The 16,340-nt window shown below is 40.7% G+C and overlaps 1 protein-coding gene across 3 annotated transcripts in view; it reads right to left on the reverse strand.

Annotated features, from left to right (window-relative positions):
* Positions 1-611: 611 nt before the first annotated feature.
* The window catches only part of LOC135197819 (uncharacterized), a 68,546-nt gene continuing 52,817 nt past the window's right edge, over positions 612-16,340 (reverse strand). For 2 of the 3 annotated variants that reach the window (XM_064225083.1, XM_064224996.1), the window contains exons 2-4: positions 12,633-13,055; positions 10,870-10,982; positions 612-2,944 (exon numbers count right to left, since the gene is read on the reverse strand). In XM_064225083.1, the coding sequence (XP_064081153.1) occupies positions 2,740-2,944; positions 10,870-10,982; positions 12,633-13,049 (735 nt within the window). In that variant the 5' untranslated portion in view covers positions 13,050-13,055 and the 3' untranslated portion in view covers positions 612-2,739. Of the gene's footprint in view, positions 2,945-10,869; positions 10,983-12,632; positions 13,056-16,317 lie in introns of all 3 variants that reach the window. The other variant, XM_064225166.1, reaches the window with a different exon arrangement.

Raw genomic sequence — 16,340 nt, forward strand, 5'->3', positions numbered from 1 at the left:
AGCGCTGGACTTGACAACCCAACTTCATTAAATCAAATCAATCAATGTTTGACTCAAAAGACAGTTGAGTGGAATTATTGTCCAAGGTAAAATGGCTCTCTTACTTACAATAGTTCCTCATACAAAGTGCTTTCCATAAACAATGGGTGCAGGATCAATATTAGTACAATACAAATGGTAAGGTTTGACTAGTTAAGTGCAGTAAAGTGATCTGCAGATGCAGTTCATTAATCAATTCTTTATTTTAATGTTACATGTATTCACTTCTTTTGATATTGTACAATACTATACATGCAATCATATGGTTTACAGTTTTTACAGACATTTTGCTTGCTAAAGTGTAGAATTTATGGTTATAAATTATGTATCTATTCCTACAACTATGGATTCTATAGGCCTGATTAACTCCATGTATGTTGTCACAGGGAAAACAAAATGTATTTATATATAGTAGACTACATAAATTGCAAATCTTAGCCCAACAAAGGTTAATTGTTGGACTATTTCCTTAAATGCATTTTACAGCCTTCTGTATCCCTTTAGTTAAAAGAGATTACTGAATTTGAATTTGAATATATATGTATGTATTTTGTAATAAAAACTAGTGTGAATATGAATAATTTAAGCTTTATTATTAGACATTACTTTCATGATCTGCACATGATCTTACACCTGAATTACAAGTGTGGAAGTCTATCTTATAAAGTTCTATTATTGGTACTATATGCCAGTATGAGAGTGGTTACTATCAAAACAAAATTAACTATTTCTTTTATGTCTCTTAACAATTATGCTTACACATCTTGCGAGTGCCCAAATTTATTCAAATACCTGTTTTTAACTCAACCATAAGAGCATACATTGTAGAGCTGTTGTGAACATCTAATATCAAGTAATGTAAATTGCACTGGCAAGTTCTGAGAAAATGTTTGGGCTACATAAACACAGTTAAGTAAATTTTCATTCTACACGAATAGAGTAATATAGAGTAACATCTTTTTCAAATTTTATATTGATTTCAAAGATGCTTCTTTGTATGGAAATTTCTCTACTGCAGTACATATTTGTCCTGTGAGTAATATATTACAAATATAAATGAATTACTCTCAGGATGATTCTTAGTCTTATTTGTCAACCACAACTCTATAGTTTTCAAGTTTCTTTTCCAAAGAAGTCGACACCACAGAATACTTAGGCAAAATGACCTAGAATTCACTCTCTACAATGACCATTTTAAAGTGAAAATTCACTACAGTAACCACTACAGAAGTGCAAAGCACTTAATTACATATCTAGAATAATGCAACACAGATAAATCACAAGTTACCATACGCTCAGTTTAAATTATGGGATGTAAACGGGATACCATATTTTACATATTTTCTTACTTTATATCTGCCCATTTCCTGAAGTCATGAATGTTTCAATGAAGAAACCAAAAGATATATGTATACGTATTATAAAATGCAATACGTATATGTAAAGGAAAAGGTAATTTTCTGCAATTTGAAAAGCTCAGAAAGAAAGTATGTACTGTACTATATACAGCTGGTGGTGGTGCCAGATAAAAGGTTAAGGAAAATATTTCTAATTAACAAATGTTAGTTGGTTTGGTAACGGACCTATATCACATAGGCAATCTTTATAAAATCACCATTATAAATTACCCAGCAAAAGTAAGTAGTCAAGACAAGTAACTAGATAGGCAATGAAGGAACATCTAAAATGAAAAAGGGGCACTTATGTCAGAAAAGTCTGGTACACAGGTGGTAATGGAAGAACCCACAAAAGATGAGCATAAAGAAAAGCTAAATTCTGTAGGAAAAGGTCTTACAGATGTTTTCAAAAACAAAGGAAAAGACTGAATGACAAAATACCATCATGAAAAAACAAAATTTTAAGATATGGAGTTGTGACTCAGATTCATTGGCACAACTACAAATATATGCTTGGATATGCACCACTCTAACTATTTACTTAAAGGCAACATGACCCTCAAAACACTGTCTCACGACTATTAGTGGCTATGACCAAATAAAAATTACAACTGCGCAAAAAAAAGATTAAAAAATAACTCTTCACCATGAAAAACAGAAAATACATAATTACAAAGAAAGAGAGTACTAATGCCACAAAAACTTTACTGTCTGGAATCCAAGGAGCAAGAATATGAATCAGTTTCAACAAAAATCATCCACTTATAAAAGTGCATCCCTCTGACAACTCCAAAGGAACTTACTATCCATTAAATCTGATTAGTTGTCTGGATTTGCATGGAACATACCTGATTTAATGGATAAAGTACTGCACTTTGAGGCCAAAAGGAGATATCAAAGAACCTTCAGTGCAGCAAGGTCACAATGTTAGAACTACCTCTTACACCGAGAAACTGAGAAATAACCAAGACCAGTTAAAAGCCTGTAACTCTACCCCATTTAAAAGCTATTATTCATTTGTCATGAGTTACATGGATGAGAATCCTTCACTGGCTACCAGCACTCTTAAGACACCTAACACACTAATGAAAACCATGACACCATGCTACTCGAAAGTAATTTCATTTTTTTACATTCACGTCCATATAATATACGGCTTTGTTTTTGTATATAAACATCTGAAATAAATGAATTTCCTGGACATCTTTGACTAAAATTAATATATGTACCACATATCTAGCCTTAACACTATATTCACAGCCTGTAATAAAATTAAAACCATTGTGAATAAAATCTGTAATCATCATCTGAAAGAGGAACTTAGAAAATAATCACATAGCTTGAGGTAGTCTTCTCTTTGGACTGTTTGAGGCTTAACACTACTAAATGGGCGGTACCGTTTTGCATTTGTAACCCTTGCTCTTGTTACATAATCCTCTGGGTTAAAGTAATCACTCATCTGAGGCTCTGGATCTTGAGTTTGTAGAGGAGGGTGCACAGCAGCAGCCCTGATAATAAATGTCAAAAGTTCCATTACTCTCCCTTATATTTACATTTCAACATTGATAATACTATTTGAAACACAGCATATAGGTAACTTGCACAGCCGAAATCATAACAGGAAAAAAATTGCATTTCCTTCTTAACATCTTGAGCTATCCATGTTTCAAAATGATATTTTTATAATAAAATTAAGTTTTATAAATATACTTACCAAGTAATTACTTAGCTAACGATTAGCCATCCATGTTTCAAATACCACATTATCAATATTTCACAGCATACAAATAATCCCTTCACAAGTGCTATTATTACCAATGCTACCAAGAATGGGGTTGGATTCAAAGACTGTTAGTATTTGGTTAAGTGGGGCTACATACCAAAATAAGCGTATGCATCCAAGAAATGGATTGCAAATTTAAATTCATCTTGTAATAAATATAAAGCAAATCAGTTACATGGATCAATGATGGCTATTAGAAGTTAATTTACCAGACTGACTAAATTTTGAAGCTCCCAATTGGGTAATCATATCAGAGGGTCCAAGGGGTACAATACTGTAGTTTATTCCATCATAAAAATATGATTCAGCAGCTACAAATATTAAATCTAATTATTTGTAAATATCAAAATGAAAATTTGAAATTTCTATGTGAAAATCACAAGTAAATTAGTGGCTCCAACTCTTATTTTCCATCAACAGCTAAACGTGAAGACCTCAAAATATAGGAATCTAGTGCTGATATAAATGTAATATATGTTATTACTCATTGTTACCTCCCTCTACCACTGACTACATTGTCTGTACGCTGGTCATTGGATACTACGTATTCATAACTGCATGTAAATATGATATTGTTAGTATACAATAAAGTTTTGTACATACTTACCTGGCAGATATATATGATTGATGGCCCACCCAGCCTCCCCTCAGGAGACAGATGGAAGAAAAAATCTGACAAGAAAGGGGGACTGGTTCTTACACCCGCCACCCTGCGGCGGGTAAGGTAGATCACTTGACCTACCTGTAGCGTGTGCCGCGAGTTTTGAATTTTCTGTCGTGACGTCAGAGACGTAAGCTAAGTATATATCTGCCAGGTAAGTATGTACAAAACTTTATTGTATACTAACAATATCATTTTTGTACATGAACTTCCCTGCCAGATATATACTTAGCTGATTGACACCCTTGGTGGAGGGAAAGAGACACATACTCACCTAGAAAGTGGGGACAACACATGTTAAAGGAATAAAATATATACCCTTGGTTCTTACCTGATCTAGGCAGAAGACTTCATAGTTACTGTCTATTAGTCTGCATTGCCTAAATCCAAACAGGGTCTGGTCAATGGGGATCAACCCACTTACGTGACAGAGCCTATCACTACCAATCGCAAGGAGCCTCAAGCACAACCGATCACCTAACTAATTACAAATATTAGTATACGAAAGAAGGAGCTTCCTCCTGCAACCTCCTTCGTACAACCAAAAAACTCAATACCAAAAACTAACAGGGAAAAAGATTAAAAAGGATGTGTTTCAGCTCCCTGCCCCAGCACTGAATCCGCCGATACATAAGGGCCTAGCCCAAAACACTTTTCATACGTAATCGTCACGTCTTTTAGGTAGTGATTGGAGAAGACTGATTCACACCTCCAAAAAGTGGCCTTCATGAGGTTTTGCAATGACATATTCTTCTTGAAAGCCAAAGACGTCGCGATGGCCCTTACTTCGTGCGCCTTGACTTTCAGAAGACTAAACTGTTCCTGATTGCACGATGTGTGGGCTTCTCTAATAACATTCCTGATAAAGAATGAGAGGGCATTTCTAGATAAGGGCCTACTGGGGTCCCTTACTGAGCACCAGAGATTGCTTGCATTAGCCCCAAGTCTTCTCTTCCTCTGAAGATAAAATTTAAGGCTTCTCACCGGGCAAAGAGATCTCTCCTCTTCTGTCCCAACTATGGAGGATAAGCTTTTAATTTTGAAGCTCCTGGGCCACGGTGAAGATGGGTTTTCATTCTTGGCTAGGAAAGCCGGAAGAAAAGAGCAAACCGCGGAGCCTCCTTGGAAACCTACCTCACCTTCTAGAGCCTGCAGCTCGCTGACTCTCTTCGCTGAAGCTAACGCACAGAGAAAAAGAGTCTTCGTCGAGAGGTCTCTGAACGAAGCTGTATGGGGAGGTTTGAATCTTGAGGACCTCAGGAAGAGCAGTACAACATCTAGATTCCAGCTAGGGACTAAGCAAGAGGTTCTTTTAACCGTCTCAAACGATTTGATTAAATCATGGAGGTCCCTATCTTCGGATATGTTTAATCCTCTGTGACGTAAAACTGAAGAAAGCATGCTCCTGTAGCCCTTGATGGTAGAGACTACTAACCCGCATTTTTCTCTCAGGAAGAGAAGGAAATCTGCTATCTGAGTCACAGAGGTACTGGAGGAGGAAACTTTATGAGTCCTGCACCAACGTCGAAAAACATCCCACTTCGACTGGTAGACTCTGGAGGTGGTAGGTCTACGTGCATTGGCAATAGCCCTTGCAGACTTTACCGAAAAACCCTTAGCTCTGACGAGACTCTTGATAGTCTGAATCCAGTCAGACTGAGAGCGGGGAGGTTCTTGTGAAACCTGTCGAAGTGGGGCTGTTTGAGCAGATCGACTCTTAGTGGTAGGGATCTTGGAACATCCACCAACCATTCCAGTACCTCTGTGAACCAGTCGAGGGCGGGCCAGAACGGAGCTATCAAGGTCATCCTCGCTCCTTCTGAAGCTGCGAACTTCCTTAGCGTTTCCCCTAGAATCTTGAAAGGCGGGAACGCGTAAAGATCCAGGTTTTTCCAATCCATCAGGAATGCATCTATTGCCACTGCTCTTGGGTCTGCAATAGGGGAGCAGTATAGATCTATCCTCGCATTCCTGGAGGTCGCAAAGAGGTCGAGATGGGGCCTGCCCCACATCTTCCACAGCTCCTGGCATACGTCCGAGTGCAAAGTCCACTCTGAGGGAAGGACTTGATTCCTTCTGCTTAGCAGATCCGCTCTGACATTTCTTTCTCCCTGTACGAACCTGGTGAGGAGACTTATCTTCCTTTCCTCCGACCACAGGAGGAGCGATCTCGTTGTCTCGTACAGGGAGAAAGAGTGAGTCCCCCCCCTGTTTCCGAATGTAAGCCAGGGCTGTGGTGTTGTCCGAGTGCCAGGGCTGTGGTGTTGTCCGAGTTGATCTGAACTGACATTCCCTTTACGAGGGGTTCGAAGGCTTTGAGAGCGAACCAAATCGCTGTTAGCTCTTTCCTGTTGATGTGCCAGGACACCTGATCCCCCATCCAGGTGCCTGACACTTCTCTCGACCCGAGAGTAGCTCCCCAACCTATGTCCGATGCGTCTGCATATAACACTAGGCTGGGGTTCCGAACGTGCAAGGAAAGGCCTTCCTTGAACAGGAGAGGGTCTAGCCACCAACGGAGATCCTCCTTTACCACTTGCGAAATCTTGAACGCAAAGTCTAGACCCTGAGATCTTCGGTTCCAGTTCCTCGTCAGGAAGAACTGTAGGGGTCTGAGGTGCAACCTCCCTAGAGAAACGAATTGCTCCAGCGAGGAGAGTGTCCCCAACAGACTCATCCACTCCCTCGCTGTGCATACATCTTTCTCTAGAAAGGTTGCGACCTTCTCCGAACATCGGGTTATCCTCTCTGGGGAAGGATACGCCCGAAAAACCTGAGAAGCCATCAGAATCCCCAGATAGATACGATCTTGACTGGGGATTAGCTGTGACTTCTCGAAATTCACTAGCAAACCCAGAGAAGCTGCTAAATTCAACGTTAAGCGTAGGTCCTCCAGACATTTCTCCTTCGACTTGGCCCTGATTAGCCAATCGTCCAAGTAGAGGGAAATCCTCACTCCCTCGAGATGAAGCCACTGAGCAACGTTCTTCATCAGCCCTGTGAAGACTTGGGGGGCTGTGGAAAGGCCGAAGCATAGGGCCCTGAACTGAAACACGTTCCCTCCCCACATGAATCTTAGAAATTTGCGTGACGAAGGATGGACCGGCACGTGGAAGTAAGCGTCCTGAAGGTCCAGTGACACCATCCAGTCCCCGGGACGAAGAGCTGCTAAGACTGATGAAGTCGTCTCCATAGCGAACTTCCTCTTCTTCACAAAGAAGTTCAGGGCGCTTACGTCCAGAACCGGCCTCCATCCTCCTGAGTTCTTGGGAACAAGGAACAGACGGTTGTAGAAACCTGCGGAAAGAGGGTCCTCTACCATCTCTATTGCCTCTTTCTCCAACATCAGCTCTACTGCTAGAGCGAGGGCTTGATTCATGAGTGGGTCTTTGTATTTGGCCACCAGCTCCCTTGGTGTGGTGGTCAAAGGTGGTCTCGAGATAAAGGGAATGAGGTATCCCCTCTTGATGATAGCGAGGGACCAGTTGTCCGCCCCCTTCTGTGCCCAGACGTCTGCAAAATTCAGAAGTCTGGCACCCACAGTCGTCTGGAGGACACGAGAGCTATTTCTTGGCCCTAATAGACCGAGAGAAGGTCCTTCCTCTTCTAGGTGGTCTCGAACCTCTGGAGGAAGAAGTGCGGGACGAAGGGCCTCCTCGAAAGGGCTCTTGCCTACTCTGACTGTCCTTCTTCGTTTTCTGCTGGAACGAAGGTTTTGGGATCCTAGTTGAACGAGCCAGCATATCCTGCGTTGCTTTTGCTGACAACGAGCTGGAAATGTCGTTGATTATCTTCTTCGGGAAGAGCTGCGGAGAAAGTTGAGAGTATAACAAGGAAGCTCTCTGTGCATGGGAAACAGCCTTGGTAAGAAAGGAGCAGAAAACTGCCCTTTTCTTTACTACTCCTGCGCCAAAAAGGGAAGCTATCTCCCCGGATCCGTCTCTCACTGCCTTGTCCATACAAGACAGCACCGCGTGAAGATCTTCAGGTGAAAGAGAGTCTTGATCTTGAGTCCTCTTAGCCATGACTCCAAGGGTCCAGTCAAGAAAGTTAAAAACTTCTAAGACCCGGAACATTCCTTTCAGAAGGTGATCTAACTCGCTCATACCCCACGTCGTCTTCGCAGAATTAAGCGCCGAGCGACGTGCGGAATCAACCAACGAAGAGAAGTCCGAGTCTGCCGAAGAGGGAAGAGTCAGACCCAAGGGCTCTCCTGACTCGTACCAGAACCCCATCTTTCCCGTAAGTTTGGACGGGGGAAAAGAAAAGACGGTCTTCCCTTTCTCCTCCTTCGAGACCAACCAATCGTCGAAGTTCTTGAGAGCCTTCTTCATCGACACTGTCGGTTTCATCTTAACGACTGAAGACTTCTTCGACGTATTAGTCGTCGAAAATAAGGACGGAGGTGACGGAGGAGCAACGGCCGAAAGAGACTCCCCAAAATCTTGCAAGAGGAGGTCGGTCAGTCTCTTGTACGACGACACTGAAGCATCCTTGGGCAAATCTTCCTCAGAATTCCCAAGATACTCTTCAGACGAATGACGCTTAGAAGATCTACTGCAAGGAGGAGAGCTTTTCCTCGGAGAGCGCCTACTAGGCGAGCGCCCACTGGGAGAATGTCCACTGGGAGAGCGCCTACATGGAGAGCGCCCACTGGGAGAGCGCTTACAGGGAGAGCGCCTACTGAGAGAGCGCCTACTTGGAGAGCGCCTACTAGGAGAGCGCCTACTTGGAGAGCGCCTACTTGGATAGCGCCTACTAGGAGAGCGCCTAGAGGGAGAGCGCCTACTAGCGGAAGCTCGCCTGTCGGAAGCAAAGTCTATGTCCACAGAAGAGCACCTGGACAAGGGAGAGCGCCTATCAGGCTCTCTGCGCCTGCTAGGCTCTTGGCGCCTGCCAGCCTCAATACGCCTGCCAGGCTCTTGGCGCCTGTCAGACTCAAAACCCCTACCAGGCTCTTGGCGCCTGCTACGGGGAGAAAAAACTTCCACGGAAGAGTCCCTGTCCGAAGCACGGCGCTTACAAGGCTCTGTGCGCCTATCCAATCGGGAGTGATCCAAAGGAGAGGAATGCCTCCACTGGCGCCTACTAGGCTCTTGGCGCCTACAAACTTCTGTACGTTCGACCAAGGGCGAACGGAATCCTGGCGAGGGAAGAGCCACTGGAGAACAGCGCCTACTAGGCTCCGAGCGCCCGTCAAAAGGAGAGCGGCTACCAGGCGAAGAACTCCTCCTTCGCTCCTGACGAGTACGAGGCTCTTGACGCCTGTCAAGCTCTTGACGCTTAACCGAAGAGGAGCGTAAATCCTGAGGAGAGCGCCTGTCAGGCTCCTTGCGCCTGACATGCTCAATACGCTTGCTGGGGAGAGAGGAGAGCCTACTTGGAGAGCGATCCCAAACTTCAACCTGCAATTCTGACGTCCTACTACGAGGCTCAAGAACTTCTCCAGCAGGAGGAGAGCGAGCAGAAGAGACGTTCCTTGACTTCTTCACCGGAAGCGAGGCGTCCTTCCGACGATGAGAAGACCCGGCAATAGAATCTGCTAAAGCCGCAATCTGCGCCTGCAGACCCGCCAAGATGCGCGCAGGAGATCTCTTGAATTAAACCAAAGAAAAATCCAAAAGAAAATCCAAATAAACAATCCAAAAAGCATATGCCAAGCCAACAGACAAAGGGTACTTCACCAAAATCCAATTCGTCGGCAACGAGAAAGAATCTAACTATCGGAAGTACTGAACAACAGGTGTTGTCCAGCCGGCGACAGAAAAAAATCTGACAAGAAAGGGGGACTGGTTCTTACACCCGCCACCCAGCGGCGGGTAAGGTAGATCACCTGACCTACCTGTAGCGTGTGCCGCGAGTTTTGAATTTTCTGTCAAGACGTCAGAAACGTAAGCTAAGTATATATCTGGCAGGGAAGTTCATGTACAAAATCACTTATTTATAACAGGTCTCTCCTTTGCAAGTCAGATGGCTGATGAGTCCCTTTCTTTCTCTTCTCCCCAGTGTATTGTCTACCTTAATTTTCATCTGATCCAAGTAATCTACAGCCTTCCTCCACAATTCTCCTGTTGTTCCCGGGTCCTACCAATTACTACATAGCTATCATTCTTCAGACCACCGCTCGTTTCTCCTCATCATATCCAATATCAACTCATTCATCCTGATCTTCATTTATTTGCCATCTTTGAAAACCACATCTCCCAGCACTTCAGTCTGTTTGTCTCATAATAAAACCTTTCCAGTAATTCCAACTTAGTCTATATGCACAGACGCACAGGTTTTGCGGGCAAAATATTTGCCTAAAAGAAAACTTGAATCTTAAGCAAAGATAACTAAACCATCTTCAATGATCCTCAAAGAAGAGAAGTCCTTTCCAAGACCTTGAACTCTGTAAAGTACCCTCACAGGGAACAAAATCATAAACACATTATATCTATAGAGGTTCAAAATAAAGAAAAATTAATCCTGTTAAAGAAAGAACCTCTTGGAGAGGTATTAGGGTCAATACGAGACCTGGACAGGCCTTGCAACTGAACTTACAACAGATACATACGTAATTATCTGTGCATCAGATATCAATAAATGATTCATGAAATTTAGGTAATAAACCTAAGCCCAGAGGCAGTTTCAACCATAGATGGCTTGTGTGAGATGCCTAGAAAACCCCTTCACGAACCACATAGCTACCTATAGTAAAAAGCAATTTTAGAACTTAGTACCTATTCTTACACATACCTCTCATCTTGGTCAAACTACATAATAGTATGGTAAATGCAAAGTTTACTAAAATCACCTAAAAAAAATAGCATCTTCTAAACTAGTGAAATGCTAAAATATGAAGAGGTTCCAATTCAATAATTATCCTCTTTACAGAGACCTATTAAGCACATCACACTGGAAAACAGTGGTAATTAAAAAATTAACTTCTATATTAATTATATTGAGATTTTGAAAATATATATACCTTACAGTTATTGGTTACCTACTTCAACTGAAGCTGTTCATCTAGCAGCTTAGCAAGTTCTTGTTCGCTTACATCTACAGAAACCAGTTCAGAGAACACTTTCTTTGTAGCTGGTATGCTAACTCCTTTGCTAGCCTGGAATAAAAGTTACTGGTTAGTGTTTCTTATGAGAATTTTAATAATCACATAATACATATTACAAACTTCAACAGAAACTGGATAACAAATAAAAAACTATCAGTTATATTTTTTTCATGTTTACACAAAAAGTGACATTAGTTTTAGTTCAAATAAAACTATAAATATAAATTCAACAAAAAAATTTTTTTTATATGAATAAACCTCTTATTTAAATCAGACTTATTGCTTGCTCCAAGATGGGTTACATAATGGGAGGGAGTTATCTTGGAAAGATACCCCTTATAACCATTCACTTGAGAGGCAAGCCAAAAAGGCTACTAACTTCACATTATGAAATTGGCTACTCAATAAGACAATTTTGCTACAATTTAGCCTCATCCTCTTTAGATTACACCACCTGCTGCTTCGTTCTAAATCTCTATTAACGCTAGCAGCCACTTCCTTTTTCATCTGGGGACTGCAAAAACTAAAATAGGAGTTCCACCTTACAGTAGCATTGAAATTATTTTGTGACACCACTAACGACACGAGGCTTACTATCTTTCACATTCAGCAGGCTAACCCGTCAAAAAACAGACCTCTCATGAGTTTGGCAAGTGTGACAGGGACTGAGACCAAAGCAGCCCCTCTAAGTACATGGTGTGTATATGTAAGTGTTCCCAGTAATATCAGAATTTTTAAATCTAGAGACTTATATCTCACATCTTAGAGCAGCATTAATGAAATTTGTTAAATCCTGCTCAAAGATGATTGCTGGAGTTCAATCAAAAGTCTGAAACTTCAATAATCATTTCAATAATAGTTAAATTAACACCAAGAAAATCAGAAAAAGTCAGCATTCATTACCCCCCCAAAATTACAATACCATCATTCACGATAAAAGCTGAAACAATTTCCAAACAACCTTGTCAAGAAATTAACCAGCCTATGTGAGCAGAGGTTAGCCCAATGGTCTGTTCAGGGAGATCGACCTAAAATTAAGATTTACCATCTAAATCAATAGTTGAAATGCCTTGACCAATAGCCAGGAACAAAATGTAAAGCTAAGTTTATATAGAATAATGGATTGCAAAATGGAAGATACTACTTATTACTGTATGAGAACATAACAGCAGGTAAAGTTTCCAAAGCAACCACTATTCTATGGAGAATAATTCTGAATAAGTACACAAATTATATTCCTACAAACATAATAATTGAATAACTAAATATCAACAATTGATGAAAACAAACAACATGAAAGGAATGCTACTACAATGTAGGTTAGAAGGAAATTAGTAACTTTAAACTTGGCTGCCAGCTACTATTATATTATTCCTAATCTCCCCTAGCAATAGATGGTTACACAACAATGAAATATAAATCTTTTTTGCAATATATACAAAGTGTAAGATGTTCCAGCTTGTACAAAAGTTTGTATTGATGAAGAAAAAAAAAAATTTCTATCTCTTATAACCTAGCATCACATAATGAAAATGTGAACTTGAACATCATGCACCAAATTTACCTGGCAATGACAGGTAAAACCATAACATTTGACACCATGCCCATTTTGTGCCTCTCTAAAAAAAGAATACTGTTAGTCATACTTAGCTACAAACCTGATAACTGGGACTATTAAACACAATTTAATATCTTCTTTACCTCCTTTTTGTATCTTGATTCAGTTGTAGGTGATTGCAGTTTATCTTCTACTAATCTTGCAAGATCAGGTTTCTTATTCCTAGCTTTCACTAAAGCTTCACCTACACGAAGAGTAAAATGCATTTCTGGTTCTCCATACACAGGTTCAGCACTTTCTGGAAGGTCAACTTGCACTGGAGCACCTTTTCTCACCAATGGTCTTCCAGCTTTGTCAGCTTGAGCACCTTTTTTTACTACATGATTAACAGTTCTTCCAGCTGGTATGTTCTTGGTCTGCAGATTTACTAATGGTGGATTTATATAGGGAACTTTTAAGACTTTTCCATCAGAATCTTTAGCATTTTTTGCAGCAACAACATTTATATGTCTCTCACAATTTATTGTGATTCGGTTAACTTTCTCATCTGCTGTCGCCATTTATACCTGAAATTATATTCCATAAGAGAAAATGCAAACCCTTACTTCACAATGCACTAAACAATAATAACTTCAAATGTCAGTATACAGTACAGTAATTAAATAAGTTTATAAATTACTAGTAACTGAAAAGTTTCAAAAGGAGCGAAAATTAAGATAACTTGCTACATATAAGTAAAGGCAACCTAACACTGCATTCTACATAATAAACAATATTTTCTATCAGAAATTTTGGGGTATTTGTTGAGAAATGCCATGCTTCATAATATAGCACTCACGAGCAAGGAACACTGCATAAAAATCCAAACTTCCATTTTAGAACATTTCACATCTTTTTTCACCACAAAACACTTTATCTTATCATCTTAATAAAGAGTCCCCAAGCAATAAAAGCCAACATCAAAACAATTGAAATTACTCACATTACCTCTCTTCGGTTAGACTAGCAGGGGATTAAGAACACAGAAAATGTTGACACAATGATTGTTAAATTTCCAGAGTAAGGAAGCGGTGGCAAGAAGAAATATGAACAAGTGTTTTGAGAAGGTTAAGTGTAAGAGAATGGGGGGGAAAGGAGGGTAGGGTTAATCAGTAGTGACTTGAATAAATATTCTGGAAGGGTGGAAGAACAACATAACAAAATGGAGTTAGTATACTTGTCGAAGATAAAATACCAAATCTTAATAAGTAATTTGCATTTTTCATAGGATACAAACCTATGCTTTTGCAGATGGAGTACCTAATGCAAAGCACACTGCAGCTGTCTGACAATATCATATGCAACAAACATGAACGATAAAAGTGATAAATAATGAACATAAATAACAACCTGTGAGAGAAGACAGTGTATTTTACTCAGAGAAACATAAGAATTAGGGATTTTCATCAAATAGAATGAAAGAAGTGCCCCTGTCAATGGATATCTAAGTGGGAGACCTATATGGTCATGTTATAAGTGTTGAACACTTTTTGGTAATGCTAATAAGTATGAAACAATTTTCGGCTAACCCTTCGCTAGGTATACTCAACATTACATAAGTTATGGAACCTGTAACATGATTTTAGATAAATTTTATGATTCCTCAATATTTCCATGAGACCAAAGTCCTCTTCTGATCTTGACTTCATATGAAACACAAGCATGATCATTACTCTCATCAATTGTGATGAAAACTAAAGCTCAGAAGCAAATTACTTTTGCATCTATGACCAGTAACTAATATACCTTCATGTAAATACTTTGATTGTTTTCAATTTTTAATCTTACACACATTTAAAAAAATACAGGAAGAGCAAAATACAACATCGAAAGTTAGATGAGGTTAGGTTAGGGTGCATCCTTGTAATTATTACTAGGCTTATCTCACTTTCATATTTTCCATCTTATTCTTTCCTTTTTGTTGCTTTGCACTTTGAAGATAGGCTTATTCAGCCACTGCTGTTGGTGCTATTCACTTACTTTTGTTTCACAAGATGTAAAAACCAACCTAGCCTACAGCTGCTACAAAACACCCCTTAAAACAAATGGTCTAAGATGTTAAGCTAGTCTGCCTAGCCAAGGTTTTCTCGAGCAGAGATGAGCTTCAATACACTGAGTAGGCTAAGGGGTTCTAGGATAGTCTATTAGTCTACAAGAGTAAACTTGAGGAGAGGATAGATAGAAGCCTATGGGAGCAGATGCAGAGTAGGTAGACATGGGTAGGTGCCCTTACCTGGCCAGGGTGACTTCACCCTACCACTCAGTAACACTAAATATTGGAAACAGATCGGCAGGACTGAATTTCAATTCAGACACGTATTCTGCCACTGGCTACCACCAACTCAAAACAACATTAACCTAACCTTTCCTAGAGCATCGTTCCCTGAACTAAACACAGCTCACCTTCCTAAATGCTGCCACTAACGTTCAATTGTACCTGCGCAGTTATGCCTGTACAGTCACGTCTGCTGGCATACTAGTACTAGTACCTGAACACTAATGTGAACAACCTGCAGTTTTTCCCGCATGCACAAGCAACCTGAGCAAAAAGGTAGCTAATCTTAATCAATATGCCTCCAGCCAAATGGCTTACCCCACCACATAGTAGTACCCCAGTTTCTCTACTCTGCGTAGGTTACTGCCCTAGATATGATACCTAAGGGTACAATAATTGCTCCACTTCTGGTATAATTTCTTTGCAGATTTACTTTTTCTATAGTAGCCTATTTGGTAATTCTACAGAATAGTTCCGCATGGACTGCAAGGAGCGTAACCGCGGATACGACATCCACTAGGGATTGGGGCGTCCAATGTATTTCACCATGTTCAGTACGGGGGTTAATTACAGTCGTCTGAATAAATATTACTTAAAATTCTTGTTCAGGAGGTAAAACGGCATAGAAAACCGCAACTGCCATAGTCTAGGCCGCCGCGGAATAACCTAGTACTGTAGATCTACCGCCTATTTTGGTTGCTTATTAAGAATTTACTGTTAATTTTTCTTGGTCGACTATCATTAACCGGCCAACCCCCGCTCCCCCCCGGTAGATCTAGGGTACTTATCCGCCGCGGCCTAGACTATGGCAGTTGCGGTTTTTTCATGCAGTTTTAACTACTGAACAAGAATTTTAAGTAATATTTATTCGGACGACTGTAGTTAACGCCCCAGGGGCCAGTACTAAACACCGCGAAATACATTGGACGCCCCATTCCCTAGTGGATGTCGTATCCGCGGTTACATTCCTTGCAGTCCGTGCGGACTGCTTCTGTAGAAATACCAACCCCCCCAACCCGGGGCTAGTAGCTACTACTAACCACAGAGAAATGCTAGGTATACATCAAACCTCCATTCCCTAGGTAGTGGCTTTTGTAATCACAGGGCCATTCCTGGCAGTCTGTGCAGTTACCTACCTAGGCTACACTTAGAAATAGGCCATGATAAGAATTGGGCCGAGAAAGACTTTGACCTTTGTTAAATACTGGCTAGGTACTTGAAAACATAGGAAAGCTTAGTAGTGCCTAGCCTAGCTACCTACCTAGGTAGCTACCTAGGCTAGTAGCTAGCTACCTAGTAGTAGTATACTAGTAGGTACAACGCATGTTTACACATTCAAATACACTAGATTAAAGCTAGCTGAATTGAAAACCAGTTAAAGTTCTGACTGGTTACAGTACACTGTTTACAGAAACTTCATCACATCGGCAATACTATAGCCCTAGGTACCTAGCTAGGTAGCTTAGTAGCAACACCTACCTAGGTAGCCTAGTAGGTAGACCTCAGATACCTACCTAAATTATTTTGACAGCTGTTT

This window comes from Macrobrachium nipponense, chromosome 11, assembly GCF_015104395.2.
Source record: "Macrobrachium nipponense isolate FS-2020 chromosome 11, ASM1510439v2, whole genome shotgun sequence".
NCBI classification, from domain to species: domain Eukaryota; kingdom Metazoa; phylum Arthropoda; class Malacostraca; order Decapoda; family Palaemonidae; genus Macrobrachium; species Macrobrachium nipponense.